The sequence below is a fragment of the Poecilia reticulata genome, linkage group LG16 (assembly GCF_000633615.1).
Source record: "Poecilia reticulata strain Guanapo linkage group LG16, Guppy_female_1.0+MT, whole genome shotgun sequence".
NCBI lineage: Eukaryota > Metazoa > Chordata > Actinopteri > Cyprinodontiformes > Poeciliidae > Poecilia > Poecilia reticulata.
The window spans coordinates 8,525,009-8,548,143 of NC_024346.1; the positions used below are offsets into that span (position 1 = coordinate 8,525,009).

Sequence of the window (23,135 nt, forward strand, 5' to 3'; positions counted from 1 at the left end):
CCCATTTCGGCCGCTTGTATCCGTGATCTCGTTCTTTCGGTCATGACCCAAAGCTCATGACCATAGATGAGGGTGGGAACGTAGATCGACCAGTAAATCGAGAGCTTCGCTTTTTGACTCAGCTCTCTYTTCAMCACGACGGACYKGTACARCGCCCGCTTCACGGCAGACGCTGCCCCAATCCGCCTGTCGATCTCCAATCTCCAACATTTATGCTAACTAAGTTAACTAAGATAACTCAGTTTGGAGCTAATCTAGTAAATGAGAAGCCTTCAAAATTTGAGAATATACTAGTCAATAATGTGTCAATATTTGTAGAGTAGACTTCACATTGCTTAATGTTGCAGCTCTGAAAATCTCCTTCACAAAAGCAGCCTGTGCATTGAGTTGCTCAATATGCCAAAGAACAGAACGGATGTACATGGACACTGGTTGCACCGGAGGGATTCCTCTCACTGTTTATATTCACTATTAGGCTCAGCAGACCAAATTAGGAAACCAGGCTGCAACCGGACTGTGTAATTGCGTGACTAAGAAGATTAGGTGAGATTTACCTACCCAGCAGTCGTCAAGTGCTGTTCATGCAAAGCTGGCGCATAGCAACAGGTCAGTGAGCCTCATGCACCACATTAATGTTTACCAGAGACCTGCAATAGAAGCTAAGTGGAAGATATTATCTACATGTGACCTCACTTTGGATTCTCTTTTCAACATACCACTGAAAAAGGTGAGTGTTGTGTACATTTTAAAATGGCAAATTTGTGAGCACTGCAGAGTAGGTCCCCACCATAGCATGCTACGACAGATGAACTAACCTGGTTTGGTATAATCATGTACAAAATTCTTAAACAGGGTGCACTTTATTCCCCTAGGAGTTTTGTTTGATAAACAAAATAAGTACAAACAGTTGATTTGTTTGTTTATTCCCCTCTTTCTCTGCAAACCATTAGAGCAGAATGATGTGAGTGGAAAAAAATGACAGCGTACATCCTACAGACGTTCTTTACATGGACATACAAGGGGATACTCTGCACATGCCGGTTTCTATGGGTGAGTTATAGATCTATTGGTAGTTTACAATGACGTCTTTCGACAGTGCTTGTATAATGCATGGCACTCATTTGCTCTCCAGATCTGTCCATACAATGCAATCAAATTCCTACCAAGGGAAGCACACATCATAGAGGAGAAAAGCAGACAGGTGACACAACATGTGGGTAAGGATTTGATGAGGTAAAACACTTTCAACCAACACGCAATGTTATTTTATTTGATAATGCCACCAGAGTTTGAATTCCTTGTCAAAAGCTGTCTATTAAAAAAAAAGAAGCAAGGTAATATTAAGATCCCAATAAGTTACTGCAAAATAGTGTTTGATCTGTAGATCATCTTTTCATCTGTCAGACTCATGGAGCTATGTTTTTATTATATGTTGTCATATAACAGCTTATGAAAGCAAGATGACCGCAGCCATCCCAGGAAGCCCCGACCGCGTTAACGCACTCCACAAACGAGTGATCAAAACCGAGAGAGAGATCCTGTCCATCAAGACCAGAATCGCCTGCGACAGAGCATCATGGGAGAAGAGATTTTCAGAGCTGCAAAGGCAGCAGGAGGAACTGCGCAATCAGGTGTGTTTGCTAAAATGTTTGCAGGGGTTTGTTAAGTTTGTGGCGATTATTCTGATGATGGTTTTCCTCAGGTTTTCTCTGAGGCTGAGATACTGCTGAAGGTGGGAACTTGTGAGGAGCAGAGAGACAATGGAGATGATTTGGACGAGCAGTCAAGTAAATCAGAGCAATCACATTAAAGCAACTGAGACAACTGAGACAACCGTTAGTAGGAAATGACACCAACAGCTATCTCTGATGAGCAGGTGGTTTCTGCCAACGCAGAAGATCCAAAGTGTCATCAAGAAGTGGCAGCCATTCATGCAGTTTACCAGGGAGCCAGGGATCCTTGTCAACCCCACAGAGCTCAAGATCTTCTTCTTCTTTATCTTCGGCCTCAAGGTACAGTCATTAATTCAGGCCAGCATGTCAGTAAAAGAAAAACCTTTATGACTGAGATGCCTATGTGACAAATACTGAGAGACATTAACCTATTTCACTTCCACTTGATCATAGATTCTGAAACTTTTTAGATGTAGTTGTTCTACTGGGGTTCCTTCTGCCTCAAGTCTTCACACCAACTTCTGGGAAAAAAAACAGACTGATTGATGGAGTCAATTGAACTTTTGGATTGTTTGTTGTAATAAGACACAAAATAAGATAAGATGAGTTTTGTAGATTTTTGTGTTAAAATATTGTGGCAGAAGTAGCAGCAAGCATCATTTGAGCTAACTGATGATCACTGATTAGGAAGGTTAGAAAACATATTAAGAAATGGAAGTTTCAGTTTAGCCTACCTCCATTTTGTTGGATAAACAGCACTGGCAAATCAACAAAAGTTTGTAATGGAAATAATGACTTTGTTAAATTTCCAGGTGCTCTAGTAACACCTAATATTACTAGGCATTTTTAAACAAGAAGACAAAAAATGTGGACCTTTTCAGTTTTTCTGACTAAAATTAGGCTCTTATCCTTGACCCAGCACGTCTATCTGGGGAATGTGGTTAAATTGTAGTTTTCATGTCTACTCAGCTGTAATTGCCACATTTCAAGCTGGATAAATTGGCAGAAAGATCAACTAGAGTAAAAATTTAAATGGGAAAACTCAAAGGCTGTTTCACAAGACATTTCTGTCACAAACTTGGGAAGATGAGTCGCCTCAGAGCTCCTTCTACCAGTTCATAAGTCACAAGTGGGAACCTCATTATCCAGCACAGCTGTACATTTACAAAAAAGACCACAAAGGCAGTACGGGACAACAGGGGGTGTGGTGCAGTAGCAACATCAGAAGTATGCAATAAAAATCTGCTTTGGGAATTTCTCCAAACTATTCCTTTCAAAACAGTAATAGTGGAGAAACTCAGTGTAGCAACCCTGTTGTTGGCTGAGCAAATGCTGCAATTTTTAATTATACATCTTATCTTCTTACTCTTCCACTTGTTAATCATTTTGTAATAAATTTGAGTTTTGTTTGTCCTTGTAAATCTGGTTATACTTGATGGTCTACCAATCCACATGTCAATCTTATATCCCTCACTAAACCTGAATATCCTGCTTACCCTTTTACAAGTCAGATTTGGGTTGTTTGCATTGACCTTTAGAATCCTCTGGGAGAGGTGCAATCTACAATTTTAGCTCCAAATCAGCCTCCTTGTCCTCAGGATACGTTTTGCACTTTTCCCACTTCAGCATGATGCTGCCTTTGAACATCAGGCCAACACACCTCAGAGTAGCTTAGTGAAATTCCTTGACATTGACTAATACATTTCATAGCGACACTTGATTGACCAGTATCAATCAATGATGATGTCATATTTGACAGAATGTAGACATTTCAAAATAAATAAACTAATAAAATGAGAGCAAGAACATGATGTTTTAATACAATTAACAAGTTTGGGCTGTTCTGCCATACAATGACAAACAATTTGATAGAATTTTTATATGAATACTTTCAAAAAGTCTGCCAAATGTTGTGAAAAGTTCCCCAAATGTTAACAACCCACCCAAAGTTGTTTTTTCCAGCCCAAAAGAAGCAGCTTGGAGGTTACCCACCCCATCTGGCAACACTGATTGGGACAACTGAACTCTGTTTAAACACCACTGCTGACCCGAGTACTGTTTTTGACCATATCCATTCCCATTCAGTGTCTTCTTCAGTTAGGACAATTATTAGAATGTCAATTACACACGGAAAATACCATGTTGAATTATTTCATATATTACCAAACTTTCCTCTTCAAGTCACTTAATGCGACAAAATAAATGAAAATATATGTTTTTGTTTTTAAATCAAAGCATTGTTTTTATCTACACAAAAACCAAAAAATTATGCAGACATCAGACTGCAAATTTAATGAGAAAAAAACAAATGAACCTCAGATTTTGCTATAGAACTAACTTATTTTTTTTCCCTTTTGAAGTGTGCGGTCCTGGAAAACGTCTCACGGCCCACATCGGGTTTTTGTCCCCCACTCACCCATGGACTTGCACCTGGGCCATCGGGTTAGGATCATGCTGCCATCTGGCCGGATCAGCACAGGAACAGTTCGTTTCTTGGGGAACCTGCAGGGGGAGCCAGAGCTCTACCTTGGCGTGGAGCTGCAGAGCCATGACGCATCACTGTGTGACGGCAGTCATAATGGACATACCTACTTTGAATGGTAACTAATATCAGTTTCCCCATAAATACAATAAATACAATATTGTGGATATATTTTGTGTGTTTTATCTGAAGAATTTAAGTGCTACACTGCAAATCTGTTTTGCCAACTACCAGGTTCTCAGCTGTGCTTTATAACATGATCATATCGCAACTTTTTTGAAAGTAAACCCACCACTTTTAAACGAATATGCTTTGGTTTATTTGACGGTTAGTGTTCTATTGTTTCCTAATACTAAAACAAAAATAGTTAAACAGTACCTACACACACCTTCAATTTCCCTAACTTACTGACCTCAGTTAGCAGTCTTAAAGCCTGCTGAGCAGGTTCAGACTATAGCGTTTAAAAGGTGAGGCATGAGAATGTCTGATTTGAGTGACAAAGAAAGGGTATTTCTCAAAGTATTTTCTCCATGACTACTCAGATAATTTAAACAGAAGTAGCTCAATACATGTGCAGAAGGTTAATCATGTGTGCGAGAGGCTGTCATGTGTTTTTGGTTGTGAAACTAGTACATTTCCAGTCATGTATCTAAATGTAATTTCATTTTCTTGGCAGCAAACCGGGACATGGTGCCTTTGTGCCATTCCACAAGTTGTTGATGGCCTGGGAATAAAAGAATCCTGTGGATCAGGCAGAACATTAGACACAATAGTAAACCTGCTATATGAAGAAAATTCATGTCATAAATATCTCTCTCAAATTACCAAGTATGACTTATACCCCATGTATGACAGCTAACGTGTGACTTTTTGTGTATTATCAAAGGACAGACATGAAATCAATGATTTTTTCATGTAAAGCAACTTTTTTTTTTTTTTAAGAAATAAGGTTTCAAGGCAATATGTACAGTGTCCCCTCAGGTACAAGGGGGAATTTGAAAGGTTGAGATGAAAATAAAATATCTATACAACAAGTCATTTTTATTTTTCTACAGATTACTATGTCTTAGAGATTAGCTGCAAAGCAAGGAACAAAATAAAAACAACTTTACCAAAAGGAGTCTGTAATGTCATGCTTAGAGTTTCTTAATGACCGAGGCCACTCTAAACCTACAGACACATAACGGCGTATCTTTTAAACCAATTTGTATCTGAAAATATTCTTTGTTGTGAATATTTGTCCAGGTAAAAGCAAAACGAGAAAACATTTATTTGAACAAGACAATCACTGTATTTCTAAATGACCAAGTACTGCTTATTTATTCAGATTCACTATATTATGTTAGAAACTGACACATATTGAAAAGTGTTAAAAAATTAAGTCTCTTTGCAAGTGCTGCTGGCAAACTGCTGTATATTTTATGACAGCTCAGAATATCTTATTGTTGATAATTGAATATCTAGCTCACATTTTCTTTCTTCACGTCTTGCTTTGACTCTAAATAAAGTACGTAAGAAAAGCATTGGTTGCAAAGAATACTTATAAAAATTGCAGTACTACGTTATCTACATTTGGTCAATGTTGTATGCTGGTAAGGTTATAATTGCACTGATAATACACACTCCTTGACTACCTATGGGTGGTGCATGTTTCAAATCTCTGAAACAGTCAAAATAGATATGAAATGACAATTAAAGATTTTGACATGATATAAACTCGGGAAACGTGACTCAAATATCAAACAGGAATTATTTGCTTACAGAAAACAGATATGTATTTGGTTTTTGAAATGTTTCTTCGCAATTTTCTGTTTGTGTTCATAGACCTTTTGGCTTAAATACAGCAAAGCTTTAGTAATATTGTGGTTCTCTGCCACCAGCGAAGATGAAATCCACCAGGTAGCCTGTCAGATTGGCATGAAGATGGCCTGGTCTGTTTTGGCCAAACAAATTAAAAACAAAAATAGAAAAGCTCGACGATTTAATTAAAGTGCCTGTTCAGATTTCTTGAAGTGGTGTTGTACTAAGTGATATAATTAGTAAATACCTTGGATGCAGTAGAAGCCGTAATCTTCCTTAGTTTCTTTTAGAGCCAGAGGTAAAGCGCTTCAGGACAAAAATATAGCTCTTCTTACAAACCTCCCATATCTCATGCTTTGCAAACTGTAGGTGTTAGGTATTTTGATAGAGTAACTATCTTTTACAAATGTAGTGTGCAGTGAAATGGACAGTAAAAACATTTTGTCGGAACAATATAAAGTTGTTTCCTTGGTTTTCACATTCTTTCATTTGCATCAGATACTTCCTCTGACTGGATAACATTTCGAGTTTAAAGCTTATAAAGATATTAGTGTCTCTTGTAATGGTCTGCTGTGTCAATACATGAGCTAAAACTAGTGTGCATTTTTTAAAGTTGAAGAAGTCAAGAACATTTCCTCTAATCAACTAACCAATCAAGAGAACGCCACGTTAAGAAAATCTGATCGATGCCTTTAATTCTGATCTAGCATGGGCTATGCATCAATCAACTCATGGTAAAAATCTAAGTAGTTAGAATAATTTATCCACTGCTAAAATAGAAGGTTGAAGTCCTGACTCCAGACTGAATCACATTAATGATTCCAATTCTGCTTAATAAAAGACAGCCCCAGGTTTAACACGTTAAATACTATTAAAAGTTAATTATCATAGATTAATTAATTTGATTATTAATTCCGATGAATTTCTATATTCATCGGAATTTAGCATAACATTTTAAAAGTCTCTAAAGCATTTATATTTTGAAAATCCAGGGCATTGCTGGTATGAGATATGAGACCACTGCGGCTCAATCAAGGAACTTTGTGAAAGTAGTCAAATGTAGTTGAAAGGTAAGATTTGTTTCAGCTTGTTTGCCTTACTCTTTTCTCCAAGACAATCACAATCACTAATTCAAATATATGTTGGAGAGGACTCATTTACCATTTTTATTTCTATCTTTATTAAAATATTCACTTAAAAACATGCATAAATTACATTTTTGCCAGTACGTGTTTCATGGAAATAATGCACATTTACAGGAAAGGGAAAAGCACACTTGGTAAATTCCTTTTAATTCAGGTGAAGTGGTTTTAAAAGTCACCTCTGTTTAGCTTCCTTGTGAGATCAGCCAGATCAAAGATAATACTGGAAGAGCAGGCTGTTGCAGAGAACTACAGCGAAAGCAAAAGCATAAAACCTTTAATACAGCACGAGAACTTAAAATAATACCTGACACAATATGCATCAACAGTCAAAACTCCTGAAGTCATCTTTGGTCTAGAGGCACATTCCATCCAAAAATGGAATGGTACAGTTACATTTGACAACAATGTCATACATATAACACAGCAAGAGCTCAATTTTCATAAATATTTCAGTAGCATAATAGAAAGCAGATAGAATGAAACATCGCTACAATATATTTTATATTAGTTCCCTGAAAAACACATTTTTTAATACTCTCTGACTGACATACGGCTGCAACTACTGATTATTTTGGTACGAGATTAATGTGTTAACGGTTTCTCTATTTCAGTTAATTAACTTAATCTATCTCTGTGGGCGTTCATCAGTTCTCAGTACATGTGTCCATCTATCTAGAGGTTCAAATCAATCAACGTGTGTTTGTGTTTAACCCCAACACACCTCAATGTGATGGTTTTAGTGTGCAAGAACTAACACACCTGTAATGCATTGTCGCTGTAAAAAACATTGATGTGGATCTACGTGGACACGATAACACCATCATATTCAGATCTTTTTTTTTTCCTGTTAACTTTGTTGCATTGAAACTTGTCTTAAATATTTCGATATTCCAGATCAAAGAGAGCAGAACCATGATCAGAATATCATCCCCTGAGCTTTCATGTTCAGTATCTCTGCAGCCAAAACTTCAGCATCCATCAGGTGCGGGAACATCTCCATGACACTATCCACTTGGTTTGGGTTGAAGATGGCGTGCAGTTTCTTGCGCATTTCTGACCTATTTTGCTTGAATGCAGCAGGAGTCGACGGCAGCGACGGTTGCTGCTTTTGCTGGCCCCAGGTTTGGTACTGGTGATTCTCATAGGAGCAACAGGAGCTGTGGCAGTGTGAAGGGTAGGGCAAGGAGGGGGCGGGGCATGAGGACCTGGCTGGCGGCGCACCCTGAAAGGGATCTGACCAGTAATTATGATGGAGTTGGGGGGTTGCAGTTTTATGGAAATGGGCAGGCAGGCTCCGTTGCTGATGTACACCGTGTGGGAACATATTTGGATTGTAGGTGTCATAGATGGGTTGACTGCAGCAGTCGATGTTGCCGTGATGCCGCTGATGCGGGTAGGAACAGCATTTGCCACAATGACTGGTATTACAGTTCTCCATGTGAACTGGGGAACGTTGGAGCCCAGGGAGGGTGCTTTGATGCTGAGAACCAAGTCTGTGGGTGCTGCTGAGGGATGGCGGCAAGTCAGAGTAGTAGCTCTCACTCGAACCAAAACCAGAATCAAAATATTCCCGAGACATATTGGGATAGTAACGATTCGGCATATAGTGTGATGCGGAATAGTCTTCTTGACACTTTCCTCCGTTTGCTGAAGACGGCATCTGGTTGGGGCTTTTTCTGAAGTTTTCCCAGATAAGTAGTTTATTTTCACTAATGTGACCAGGAACTGAGGAAATCTGCTGATCCCAAGGGAGATGTGTGTGTCGAGGATGAGAAGGCTCGGGTTCAGATTGAGGATAGTTGACTGATGATTTTGCCTTTCTCTCTTCTTTTCCAAAAGAAATTTGTGCTTTCTCTCTCAGTTCATCAGCCAAGGACAGGTAGGAGTGGTTTGCCCTCTCAGGATGGTAGTACTTGCACTTCATGCCATAAGTGCACTTTTTATCTGAAAGACAATGAATATAAACGCACAATCTAATTATCACCATATTCTTCTGTCATAAAGTGGAAACTGCAGAAATAGCACAGACTATATTTGAAGCTATCAGCATAATTTACAACTTATAGATTGTTGTTGTTTTGCCAATTTATTCTAAAAAACATATATGGGATTTATGTATCTTATTCATAAAAATTGTACTTTTATGAATAAAATGAATAAGGTGCTTCTTCATCAACGCACTTTATAAATTTGAAACCCCTGCCTAATTATTCAGTTGTGTTTTCATTGTTTGTCTAAATTTGAGAGCGAAAACACTAGCCAAGGGATTCCTTTATGAAATAAAATGAAGCAGTAATTCCTTACCATATGGACAGGGCAGTTTTTTCTGCTCAACAGGCTGGGGCTTTTTCCGGAGAAAGTTGTCCAGGTTAGGCCCATGTCGACCTAGAGGGTCATCTGGAGGCATGAACCTGTAAAAAGAGACAGGAATAAAGACAATGCCACTTCAAAGAAGGTCCTTCACAAAATTTCAATAAGCTAGAAGGTGTGCCTCTAAGGCAGCAGCAGCCCTTTATTAAACAGTGGCACTGTATAAAAAGAAGTGGGACGTTCTCCTTACTTGTCATTCACAAATGAGTACATGAGGAGCCTCTCCTCAATGCATTTCTTCCACTCAGGTTTTTCTCCTTGAAGGTCACGGTAGGTGTCGTTGGACACAATTATGCCATTTGAATCATGCGCAAGTTTGACAATGAAGCGGTCGTCATAGCAAACCACTCGCTTGCCACCAACCCGGCGGGAAGGGGTGAAGGCCACTATTTTCCGTTTTTCAAGCTCCAACAGAATGTGTTGATCTGAAAAGAGGAAAGGTAACAAGTCAGTCAAATGTGTTTTACAATATTGTTTTTACAATATTGGTCAGAATTGTACATTTTACATTTCTTTAGACAGATTTTAAAACATGAATTAGGTTTGTATGTATTGTGTTTACTGATCCACAGTGTCTAAATTACACAAATAGACTCAGATACAGAAACTGCAGCTAATATTACTTTCAGTGTATTACTACTCTTTAAGTTATGTCTTAAAGTCGAGGTATCAAACCAACTAATGTAAATGAATTCAACCATTTTTTGAAATGCGGTGAAATATAAAGATGCCACAGAAGTAATGGATACATACTTCATGTGTTCAGTCTCTCTGGAACTTGCTAAGAGCGATTAAACCTAATATTGGAAAGGTGAATGTATAGATTTGAGCCCATTTGTATTTTTGACCTAGTGCTGAATAAACACAAATACACATTTGTCTAATTCAAACTTCTGTACCTTGTTATTGTTTTCAAAATCCATGGAAGAGGAGGCTGCCACAAAACCACACGGCTTTAAAAATGCAATAAGCATTCGACAAATGTGCAGTAGTTTACAGAAACCGAATGCTACCGAGAAAAGTAGATTTCATAACCAAAACTAATATAGTTCCCACAATTCCCATAATATATTGTATTATTAACTCCTACGGTAGGAAAATTAAACATTAGTACAACCACTGAAACTGATTAAACAAGTTAGAAAGTCAAGTGAAATGACCTGTGAACCTAACCAACGAACCAGGAAACTGGTTGAGTAATGTTTAGCCATCTGACACTTTGTCATGCAGGTGTTTTTCTAGGTCCAGGTGACTGTTTTTACTTGACCTAGTGCTGTGGATGGTTGTTGACACTCTATAAACAAACTACAGTGGGTGTGGAGGAAAAAGAAAACACAAAGTTCCTGATGGGACTTTCCCAGGGGTGGCTGTGGGCTTATTTTTACTTCCTTATTCTGAGACTGAAATAGAATCTTTGGATTGCTCCACCCCAGATGAGCAGATACCAAAATCACAAGAGCCTTAAAGTGAAGCAATATCATCAAGAAGCTCGCTCAGTTTCATGGAATAAAAGATCAAGCTATAGATTATGTCACAAATCTGTATTTGTGACATAAAAGCTTTGTGAGTCAACAATTAGATTTTATATGTAATGTAAAACAAATTATCCTAAAGAGTAAGCAACGTTGGTTTTACCAAATCTATTTTCTTTAGCTTATTATTACAAATGACAGTCTTGTCTCATCACATGAGAGAGGGGAAACTGTACCTCCTGCATACCGATAAAGAATGATGCAATGCCTATAGCTACAATAAAGGAACAGACTGAAGTGGAAGTCACATTCAAATAGCTAGGTAAAAACAACCCCATTTTACCACACCTCCTATTTCCTTCCCATTAGTTTTTGTTGCCTTATGCAGCAGCTCTGTGCTTTGCTTGTCAGGGATAATTTTTTTTTTCTTCTAAAACTGACGACTGAAGACAATGACCTAAGTGTTTCTTTTTTTCTCTCTCCGCACACATCTCACACAATCCCACTGAGCAAAAAAAGCTTGTTAAAACATGTTGAGGCCCAAACTCTAAGGCTAACGTGAAAACATCTTAAACTGAAACACACAGAAAAAAGATGTACTTTGATTACATTTTTTGCAATCTTTCAAGTTATTTTTGTTTTTATTGTAGTAGAAAATGCAATTTTACCCGTGGATGGACAATTTAGATTATATGTCTTCCTTGCTTTGCTAAGACATACTGACTAATAGCTGCTGAAGAATGTCTCAAATGTTAAAAATGTAACCAATGTAATTGCTAACAGCTATAGGCTTTAGCAGTTCCTAGGTGTTAGAGAAGGGTTAACTAACTCTGGTCTTCCAGACGGGAACCAGCTGCCTGTCCTCACCTGTTATAGGGGCATCAGCTCGGGGCAACTCTTTGCGCCAAGAGGGAACAAACACAGTGATGTTATTATGACCTCTGTCCAGGAAGAAATCCACTGCCAACTCTATGCCCCTGCATGAGAACACTTCCTTGTTGCCGTGACTGTAAAAGAAAATAACAGAAAGGGTGTGTGGGGAGGAGGGAGAGAGGATCAGTTAAAGCGTTTGCAGTGGAAAGAATCTTGAAGGAAGTAGTTAAGATTCAGTTGATTCGTGTCAAAACAGCATGCCTTTGAATGATCTCACTGAAGGAGCTTGTGTGCTATCCCTTCCCTATTCATTCAGGACAATATGCATTATGTTTCACATTGGTGAAGGGGCAGGGCTCCCGAATTTGCATGTTGTATAAGTGACTTTTTGTCAACGCAAGCTCAGGCAGTGTGGCTAACACCCATTAAAATATCAAGTATCATAAGAACTCGTGAAAAAGTCAGAGTATGAATGATTAATAGAAACAACTGATAAATATTTACATTTAGTTATTTCAAGTGTGATGTACAGTCCTCAGATGTAAAAGGTAAAGTATTGTCTTTGCAATGGCTATTATTTATGTAATGGTCTAAACTCATCAGTCACTTCATCAGCCAATCTCATATCATTAACTTTATGTATTCCTAACCCAGATATATTAAACAATTCCATTTTGCTGTGACACCAGTTGATTATGTTCTGTGTTTTTGTCATTGTCTTAAATGCATCCGTTTTAATTTGTATTTTTTATTTTTTTTTTGTCTGTCGTTTGTTCTCTTTGCTTTTCTACATGGTTATTTTGTAGAGCAGTACCTCTGTTTGGTAGTCTGTACTGTTGTTGAAGTTCAAACCAAGCATCATAATTAAAAAAGGGTTTTAATTGGACTTTAATGTAGCATCATTGTTGGGGTCAGATGCCTTGGTCTGAGTATTTTCAGACACTGACAAACTGGGATTTTCGCTTGACAATCTCTAAGATCAAGAAGAAGAAAATACCACTGACAACTGTGTGACCAATAACGCCCCGCATTTCAATGGGGAGACTCGCTGAAGCTTGAAGTAGACGGGCTACAGCAGCAGAAGCTCACTGGGTGACTTACTGTAGAGTGAATGAAACTGAGGCTACACTTTCTACATGTTCACCAGAATTAACGATCGGTAGGCCTGATGAGTCTTGATTTTTCTCACCACACTTTGGGGGCCAAGGTACAGAGGAACATTTAAGTGTCAAAGCCAACCTTAGTATTGCTTATCTCTATGTTTATCTCTTTATGAATATAGAGTACCTATCTTCTGATAGCTACTTTCATCAGGTAATTTACATTATCACAAAGCTCAAATAATGTCAAATTGGTTTCTTGAAAATGAAAATTATTCTAATATACTTCAATGGTTTTCCAATACAAGGCCTAAATCCAACAGAGATTGGGACAGGCCTACAAATCTCCATCAACTATGTGATGCCAAAATATCAGGAGTGTTTAAGACACCTTGTTGGATCTATACAATAAAAACTTTGATAGCTCCAAAAGCAAAAGTGAAAACAACTTGATACTGGCAATAAAACCTTCTCAACGTAATCAGTGTGTGTTTAATCTAGATAAAATTAAGATTTTTATTACCTCATAGCAACATTGCTGCCGTCAATAACAATAGGTCTCAGCTCCGAGTCTACACTGTTTTGTTGTGGCATGATTCTGCAGGTTCCAACGTCCCAACTGGGAGGCAGCAGCAGCTCTTTCAGATCTGTGCTCCTCTCATCGCTGTCAGAAACACCGGGTGACGTGTTGGTGGTTCTGTTCCTCACAAGCTCCCCGAGCATTGCGTTGGTGTCAGTGCTTAGGCCCAGCTTTCTCAGAGCGGCTTTCACCTCTGCTGTGGAGTACCCCAGTTTTCTGAAGAAGTCCACTTTAAGCCGGAGTTCCTCACTTTCTGTCCCCAGCAGATCTGAGTCAAAAACATCACTGGGAAGTACCGGGTCCATCCTGAAGGCCCCTGAACTCCGTTTTAGCAATGTGTGAGGCAAGGCGCTGCTCCTTCCCTGTGATGTTCTTCAACTGGCTGATGGAAAAAGATACATTTTATTAGCACTACGCATAAAGATTAACACAATAAGCTAAATATTCAGAAAGTCTGGAGTGATTTGTTTCAGTTGTTTACTAAGGCATGACTGCATCCACACCAAAACGCCACAAAATCAAAAAGTATACATTTTCACTACAGTATTATAAACTCTTAAGATAGAAGCTAATTAAATCATGTTAAATACGCATTGAATCTACTTTAAATAACCTGTGCAAACCTGTGCTACTCAGGTTTGCACAAACTGAGTAGCACAGGTTTAGAAGACATTTCCTTTACAAAATTACATGTTTATAAAAGCATAAAAGTTTTACATAGCGTAGACGACTGATGTCAGGTTCTGAAAGAGATTAAACCTTTGATTAAACCTGCACAATGTCTCAACTTGTCTTTTTTCTTGCAATCTTTTGCAAAACAGCATACGCTAATGAGTACGTCAATGCTGTTTTTGAGAGAATATATATTTCTGTTGTCTTTCACTGATGCTTAAATAATAGTAAAAAAAGTATTTTGTAAAACAGCTACTTAAGCACTGAGTAACTGATTAATATTCATCATACCATATAATTAAACACTTTAAAATGATGTCATTAGATAAAAAAAAAAGTTTTATAAGATCAAAAAAGCAAAACAAGGAAACAAACAAAAAAAAGATAACATAATTACAAAACAATAAATGTAGGCAGAAGAAACACTTTTTTCCAAACCTTTATTAAATATAAAACTTATGAAACTAGGTAATCAAGATAAAGTACTTCTATTGACAGTAGGTGTTAACTGTATCTTCTTGATTTACACGTGACAAATCAGATTCAACAGACAGAAAACGACATTAAAAGAACAGCGTTTTTGTACAAAAAATAAATAAATAAATAAATAAATAAATAAATAAATAAATAAATAAATAAATAAAAATCTCACTTGACTATTAACTACGTTTGTGTCTAGTGGACTTTTAAATAAGACGTGTTTCTTCCAGTGAAGTTTCTCGGAGTGGGTATGTAGAGTATATAGAAAGTGTAACTAGGTTACAGTCGTGATAATTTAGAATAATAATACTTAAGTAAAAGTAAAAAGTACGTGTACAATTTTTTTTTCTTTAAAAAGCTACTCAAGTAAATTTGATTGAGTAAATACAGTTAAGCGGCAGTGTATTTTCTGTTACTGGTGATATTTGCCTTCTGAGTTGATAAACGGGATCATATACAAAACAGTAGATAATCCTGTGGTTCCTCTGGCGCAACGTATGTGGCATATGAACATTCTACCCTGTTTGAATGAAAAGCTAATATTTGAAGCCAGGTACTTGAATTTGTGCAACAAAGGCCCCTTTTCAAAGGCTCTTATTGGGCGTGTGTACCTTTACCAAACACAGGTGAGAACACGGGACGTTTTCAGCCGTTAATACACATACAGGTGAAGTATTACTGGTAGTGACGACGAAAAACAGCCTCTTACCTGCTTTGGTTGTTTCTGTGTGTCTTCGTACTCCATTTACGAACAGATTAAAAGTAAATCCTGTTGCTAGTCGGAGTACAGTGAAGTTTAACACTTTTTTATGGCACCGCCCACTTCGTTTTTTTTTTTTTTTCTCTCCACTTCTAAACTGAGGCATGCAAAGGCAGGAAGTATTTGCATATTAGACAGAAAAGAAGACTTCCCCTTTCCTCCCACCTTCCAGTTACACTTGGATTATTTTCCAGGAGGTTTTTTGTCATGATGTTTCCCCCCCAGGTAGTTCATTAACCAGGTCTACAGGAAAATAGACCTTTGCTTCTGCAAATTCATTTAGGTTAGCACAAAACAACATACTCCGATTGAAGAACAATCTAGTTGGAAAATGTTCAACAATAATAATAATAATAATAATAATAATAATAATAATAATAATAATAATAATAATAATAATAATAATAATAATAATGTTATTCTTTGAACACCTTATCCTGTCAGAAACAGATCGAACTATTATGAATTTTATGGATGAACGGTGTCACCTAGCGGTTGAAACTCGCCACAACAAGGACTGTAAAAGTAACAGGTCAGCTCCTGCAGGAAATACACTGCTCAAAAAAAAAAAATAAAGGGAACACTTAAACAACACAATATAACTCCAAGTAAATCAAACTTCTGTGAAATCAAACTGTCCACTTAGGAAGCAACACTGATTGACAACGGGGACCCTCGTTGGGTCAATCAGTGTTGCTTCCTAAGTGGACAGTTTGATTTCACAGAAGTTTGATTTACTTGGAGTTATATTGTGTTGTTTAAGTGTTCCCTTTATTTTTTTGAGCAGTATATTTCGAAATACACACACTGCTCTAAAGTAAATGAAGTATAAAATATATTAATGTGCAACTCTATATCTTTTCATTATTTGTATTTGGCTATAATTGTCTTCGAGACATAGTCATTTTATCTCTAAGAATTTATAAAATACAGTGTATATATACGCCTCACTCTGGTAAAAGCTATATGTTGTAATGTATTTTGAATTTGCATATTTACAAACTAATAATAATCACTCATTTTAAAAATTGATGTGCATGACCACATTTTGCATTGCATAATATATTACTCTTTACAATTTGTTCAAAAATAAAAAAAATACTTTGGTTCATTAGAATTTGATTTTGCGTTTTGATCAATGGGTTTTATAGATCAATAATTCATTTCAACTCCCATTGAGGTAAAAATAACAGCATCAATAAAAGACACAACACTGTTACAATTTAAAATGACAAATTTGAAAATAGAAATAAGGATTAATTAGATAAAGTCTAAAGAAGAAGGCAATTTTCTCGTATTAATTATTGCAGCAGCAGTAGTTGCTGTTACTGCATTACACTTTAACAGCTCATAATCTTCTATTATATTAATTGCCCAGTAGATGCCAGCTTTGCTTCATGGCGTCGCACAACAATCCTCTATGCTCTTACTTTGAAAACAACAAGCAGTGCCTGCCTGCAAGCAGCTCAGTATCTCAAACACCGACAGATAAAATTGTGAAGTGTTCTGCACTGTGTGTGTGTGTGTGTGTGTGTGTGTGAGTGTGTGTTCTGTAAACCACCCTTTGTGTGCAGGGTTAATGGCATGGTTGAGTTGGACTCGCACTGCGTGGAGCTGGTTAATGGCACACACTGAGTTGAGTTCCGGAGAGTGGAGAAAGTAATCAGGGCCAGTTGCCAGGCTGTTGCCTTCTCTGAGGCCTCAAACTGCTGGTCCCAGGTGTCTGCGAGGCCTGATATTTCCACGGGGCAATGAGCTGCAGACAGCAGCCATGAATTGGAGCTTGCACAGATGCACGCTCAAACAGATGTGTTTCCATCACCTCAAGAGGAAAAACAACACTGACTTACATTCTTTACCTGAAGGCTTAACCTAATCATAACCCTTCAGAGCCTAATCTGAACCTTAAACTAATTTACACAACAATGCAGCCGAGGGTGAGTAAAATAATATAAATAGATAAATGCTCTACTGTCAGGAAATTGTGATCGCATATGGCCATACATGTGGGAGACCTTCCAACAGCATTACAGTATGAAGAAGCATCTGCTCTGTGACATTTGGCGGGAAGGACACTTGTTTACCGTTTTATTGAATTCAATCTCTAAAAGCATTGCGTAGATGTGGTTGAGTGCATTGTTTCGTAATTTATGTCTACATTACATTGGGAAGCATTATTGGCATCAGGAAAACTATTGTCCAGAAATGCAAATCTTGAACCTTGCTCAGAATCCAAGAGCCCAAATTTGGATGAGCTTTGCACAGACAGGGCTTTGTGAACATTAAACACTTTTTTCCCCCCCCATAACATCTTGAGGGACGCAATGCCCTGCTCAAATGCATATCTTTTCCTCCCAGGCAGGTGTTGTTTGGCAAGGCTTGTTAAACCTGAGACCGTTGATCAAATATTCAGCCAGACTCATTGTGCTGCTGAGAGCTTTTGGATGCGGCTGGGATAACGCCATGGAGATAACAAAAAAAAAAAAGCAGCTTTGTAGTTCCTCAGAGCTGGAGTCCCTTTGCTTTTCCTTTTAAAGCCTGCCCAGGTCAGCCGTCTGTCAGAAAAATTAATTTTTGTATGATTTCTTTAAAAAGATCTAAAGTAAAGAAAGCCAGCCTTTAACTGAAGTAATCCATCTTGCACCAATAGTGTCAGAGTGATTCACGGTTTCCAATTTAGCCGCAGTTTGAATCTAAAGTAAATCAGGCAGGACGGCTCTACCCTTTGTGCTGCCGGACGACAAACTCTCAGTGACAAGAGCTTTCAAATGAACACATCCCCCACATTCATCTTACTCATTTATTACCAAAGACAGCTGGTTACTTGTCCTACATAGAACTGCGAGTAAAGACCTCCTGTCTTTGTGTGTGAGTGTAGAAAAAGTGAGGCTTTTCCTCTGACTAGGAGGCTACAGTGCTGAAGGAAAATTTGAAAAAAGAGCAATAGATCTGAGAGGGCCGAGGCTTTGACTCTAGGATTAATTAGATTTGCTTTGATTAGTGACAACTAAATTCCCAGAGCACCATGGGAGCAGACAATTGTAGAGAAGAAGTTGCTTAATGGACAACTGCCAAGAGGAGGATGGAAAGAATTAGATTAATTTCAAGTTCATAAATTAGTTGAAGTTTTCTTTTTAAAAGTTTGTTAACCATGTAGCTGGTTAATAATTAATCATTCTTTTAAACTATCTTTCTACAAATTCGGTCTCAGACTTCACAAAGAAGATTTGTTGAGTTTATTTAGTTAAATTTTATACAGCTGGTGGCTATCATGTCAGCTCAAATCCATTTTTATCACTTTACAGGAAAAACACAGAAATAAGACGTAATATTTTAACATGCAATGGACATACTCTGGCCAGTCTACAAGACAAAGTAGCAACAATTACATAAAATAACACTTTATTTTACTGCAGATGAATGCTGTTAGGAATCACAATTAAAAAATAGAATCATGCCTCCAAAATTTGCAAATGAAGACGACGCATTATAAAGTTGTTTTTATCCCCCCAGGGATATTATATTGAAATCCCACTTGCGGTGCATAGAAAAACAATATTGACATTCTTTAAACCTTAAATGTAACGGACTGTAACCTAGTATAAAACACAATGTGTGACAGAAAGCTAACACTGCCTACAACTCTAAAACGTACAAGTCCTATGGCATAACACGGTGGTGACAGCATCATGGTGTGTGTGGACAACTTTTTTGCTAGTGACACAGACATTGGAAAGAGTAAATGGGAAAATGGAAGAACTTTTAGAGGTAGCAAAATACTTCTGGCAGGTACAGGAGTTCACCCTTCACCAGGATGATGACGACTGACACACAGTAATATTGATAATCGAAGAGTTTATATCAAAGTATGTTCATTTGTTAGAATGACGCAGTCAAAGTATTTCTTGAAAATGTTATGAAAACAATATGAAAAATAAATAAAAGGGTGTGTGTATATTTCCCCCAGAAAATTAAGTGAATCAGATTATGGCTGAAAAAGTCATTTTCCGTTTGAATCTTATTTCTAAGATATTTTCTTAGCCAACAAAAATTACATTGTTTGGTCAGATGAGAACTTCTAAACTTCTAAACAGATTGATAAGTTGTTGCCTTCAAGATGTTAGTTAGTATCTTTTTTTTTTTACGTGTATCATCTGCCTCCTAGTGGTATAAATCAGTTATGGCAGGTTATTAATGAAATTAACCCAAGTTTCTTTTCATTAATTTCCTGTCTTATCAGAAAATTACACACAGAAAAGCACAGACTTTGTTATGGAGATAGCTATGGCAATTTGCACAAATAAATGAAGGGAATTTTAGCAGGTTTCCCCAGAGAAAATATGTGTTTTATAGCAAACCCCTAAAAGCCATGCAAATGCACATTTCTCCACTTGAGATAAATATGCTCCAGGCAGCCATAGATCATTTAAAGATAATTTTGGATATGTGTTCCCGATCCCCGTGCAACAGAGGCCTGTGCAGGTGTAACCTCAGCATGAAACCTCATCCAGGAGCACCGGCAAATGTTCTGATTAATTGTTCCTGTCAGTTCGGGTCATTTAGTCCTGTGTGATGCTCTGCGTATTACTCATATCTGGTCCAACAAAATGCATGAGCTCTCGCTGATGCACGTGGTTGCACAAGCAAACAAAGGTGCAGAAGTCCAGCACACAAAGGTACACAAGCCAAAAAATAAAAAATAAAATAAAAAAATACCCTTTTCAGTGTTCTAGCAATTCATGCTCAGGCAGTCAGGCAACGCTCCAAGGTATTCATTACTATTGATGTCAGAATCCACAACAAGAAGTGATGGCTGAACCTCCTGCAGTCTGTACTGCTTAAAGTCGAGCTCCTCTCCCCCAGCTGTTGCTCTCTGTCTTCACTTAGGAGGGTGAGACTGTGATGATTAATGCACTCTCTGCTGGGATGCAAGAAAAAAAAAAAAAAAAACAAGTTGAGTTTCTGCTGAAGTGCTCCACTCATGTTGCGGTGAATCAAAAATCCTCACTATTGAGCAATGCTGAAAAATAACTGCATCAAAATTGAAAATCGTAACGGTCTCGCACTTTTCCACGGGTGTGCCACTGTTGCTGCTGAAGATGGATTAACCCGATGCCTTTTTGCTCTCAGCGTTGTCGGGGTATGCAGTGCTGCTTCTCCAGTCCCAGCTTTTGACTTCAACCAGTCTTTATCAATCAAATAGGCTGTGGCCTGTGGGAGAAGAGACAACACACTGCATCACGATGTTTGCTTTATCACTGTGGCAGAGGCAAAATAAACAGCAGCGGAGCATGTAAGGGTTTTATTTATGAGAATTTCTCTCTTTGTGTTGAATAAAAATGGTAACGCAGTTACATGGTGTGACAGCTACTCTCTATTCTTGCATTCTCTGAGTGATTGCTTTGATGTTTGTTCACCTCGGGGCTCCCTGTTCTTGCTGACAATGCTCAGAATTGTGGTATGAGCTGTGTACTGGTAACATTAACTTGATTTGCCTCGGTGGAGGTGCTGAACGCTGGAGATAGTGCTGAGCTTAGTGAGTGGAGCTCTGCGGTATTTCATTGTACTGTCTGTTTACCTCTAAACAATCTGCAGGACGTACTGGGGGAATTTGTAGCTGTGTTATTAAAATGAAGAGGCCCTAACAGATTGAAACAGATATAACATTTGTATTGTGTTGTGGAATTTGACACGAGTTCTGGCTTTTGAGCATTTTTTAAAAAGGAAAAAAAAAAAAAAAAACCCGCAGATAGTTGTGCTTCACATAAAGGAGTGGCAAAGATTTCTTTACAATTATATTTGAATAAATCAAACATGCTGGGATTTTGTGAATTTACTTCCTAAACTGTATTTTAATTCAACACTGCATGTTATTGTAAAAGTCTGAGACAGCATCCTTCCTTCTCTCTTGGTAGAGATGTCAAACTAAGAAATCCACAATTTTTTTTTTTGTTTATCTTGCTAACAAACAAATAAACTGGAGTAGTCACATATTCCCCTTAAAGGAGGAATGATGTAACCAGCAGCCTGATTTCATGCGATGGAGCCTGGTAGAAAATGTCACAGTTTTCCCAATCCTAAGCGAGAATCTGACGCAGTCGAAAACAACATTGTGGTTATTTTCTCACACTTTTCTGCAGAGCCACAAAAAGACCGTACAGCTGCATTTAAAAGCTGCATTGTGCTCCACAAGAGGGTTCACACAATGCCTTGCAAAACCACTTTCACATTTTGTTACATTATTGCATGTAAATTTTTAAGAGAAGGGCTGACGCAAGTGAACCATTGTGAGTTGGAAGGGAAGGATACACGGCTTTCTAAAATTTTCACAGAAAAAAAAAAAAAAAACTCTTTTCAAACTGAATTCAGGTCCTGTGAGTCAATGTGTCAGCATCACCTTTCAGTGCAATTACGGCTGCAAGTCTTTTGCCATAACTAGCTGCCATCTTTGCATGTCTACAAATTGACTTCCTCGTGAGTGCTTCTGCACAATTTTTTTAAAATTATAAAACACATGAAGAAACAATGTGATGAGGCTTCATCAAATGGGAATGTTTTCCATGTTCTAGCTTGAATAAATTTCGTCAACATTTAAGAGCCTTTAGCTGTTAAAGGCAGAGAATAAAACAGAAGGAGATTTTTGTTTGAGATTGTTTGGAGCAAGCTGATATTTCTCATGCAATTTGTAATGTTTTTCAGTGGACTGAATTTTCAGAATAGTGACATCCAAATAGAGGAAGAGACACGGGTTGGTCTAGACTAGTCAGATTAATCAAGTTGAATTAGAGAGAAGAATGCTCATCTATCCTTGTGTTTATGTGTTTTTTATGTGATTTTAATGTGTTTTTAATGTTCAAAGAGTGTTTATTACTTTATGGATTGACTGAAGTGGCAAAACTGGAGAATTTATCCCACATGTTTTTGTTCATCAGTGACAACGAGTTAAATCTCATTTAAAATAATTTTTTCAATAATGATCAGAAATGATCAAAAATAATATTTATTTTTGCTTCATGCTTAACTCTGAAGCATCTTTTTTCGGTTATCGCAGGTCATAACCCATTTCATCCATTTTTGAGGTATTGAAAAGAATACAGTCACTTCCTATAATGAAGTATGATATTTACTTTATTTTTGAAACAAAATTTCACAATATTGAGTAGCTTTGAGTTTATGGTACAAATTACTATACAAAACAGAAAATCTGTTTATGGTAACCTTAAGTAAAAATGGCTGACGGGGGTGTTTATGTGAATATATTGTTGGGTAGATACATTTTCTAAGAACTGTTTTAATAAGTTAAGCTTTCATGTTACTAATCAGTTTTATGTTTCTTTTTCATTGTAGTTATTTTTTTGCCATTGTTTTTTTTTTTAAACATCTGACTTGCAGTGTCTCTGCTGATCTGTCTCACGTTTAAATGTAAAAATTCTCCCTGATATTTACCGACAGCACTACAACAAAACATACTTCTTTCTTGCATACAGATTGTGCTCTATACAATCACAGATGCAACTTAGGATTTTGATTGCTGCAGGACAAACACTGAAGATGTCAGTTCACTCATGCTGGTAAAGGCAAAAGTGCTTTAAGGGGTGTTGAAGAAAGAAATAGCACTGTTGTGGGGGTTTTCGCTCTCTTTTTGGCCACTTAAACCCATAGGGTCATTAGGAGGGTGCTGACAGCGTTTGTGCTACACTCTGTATGTGTGGGCATTAGTTTTGCTGT

General features: G+C 37.6%; 2 protein-coding genes across 4 annotated transcripts; one reads left to right on the plus strand and one right to left on the minus strand.

The window, feature by feature from the left end:
* Positions 1–920: 920 nt before the first annotated feature.
* LOC103477817 (CAP-Gly domain-containing linker protein 4) lies at positions 921–5,087 on the plus strand. Of its 3 annotated transcripts, none has more exons than XM_008431121.1 (7): positions 921–1,050; positions 1,133–1,217; positions 1,447–1,631; positions 1,703–1,787; positions 1,877–2,012; positions 4,034–4,273; positions 4,832–5,087. In XM_008431121.1, exons 1-7 carry the CDS (start codon positions 976–978, stop codon positions 4,887–4,889), a joined length of 864 nt encoding a protein of 287 aa, XP_008429343.1. In that variant the 5' UTR covers positions 921–975; the 3' UTR covers positions 4,890–5,087. The 3 variants fall into 3 exon arrangements, with proteins under 3 accessions (XP_008429343.1, XP_017164778.1, XP_008429344.1); XM_017309289.1 differs by having other exon boundaries at positions 1,133–1,213; XM_008431122.2 differs by lacking the exon at positions 921–1,050 and having other exon boundaries at positions 1,156–1,233.
* Positions 5,088–7,111: 2,024 nt separating this feature from the next.
* Positions 7,112–15,475, minus strand: zc3h12aa (zinc finger CCCH-type containing 12Aa). Its single transcript, XM_008431120.1, has 6 exons — positions 15,357–15,475; positions 13,439–13,877; positions 11,810–11,949; positions 9,661–9,895; positions 9,405–9,511; positions 7,112–9,044 (listed from the first exon to the last, which is right to left on the minus strand). Exons 2-6 carry the CDS (start codon positions 13,798–13,800, stop codon positions 8,017–8,019), a joined length of 1,872 nt encoding a protein of 623 aa, XP_008429342.1. The 5' UTR covers positions 13,801–13,877; positions 15,357–15,475; the 3' UTR covers positions 7,112–8,016.
* Between the last annotated feature and the right edge of the window lie 7,660 nt (positions 15,476–23,135).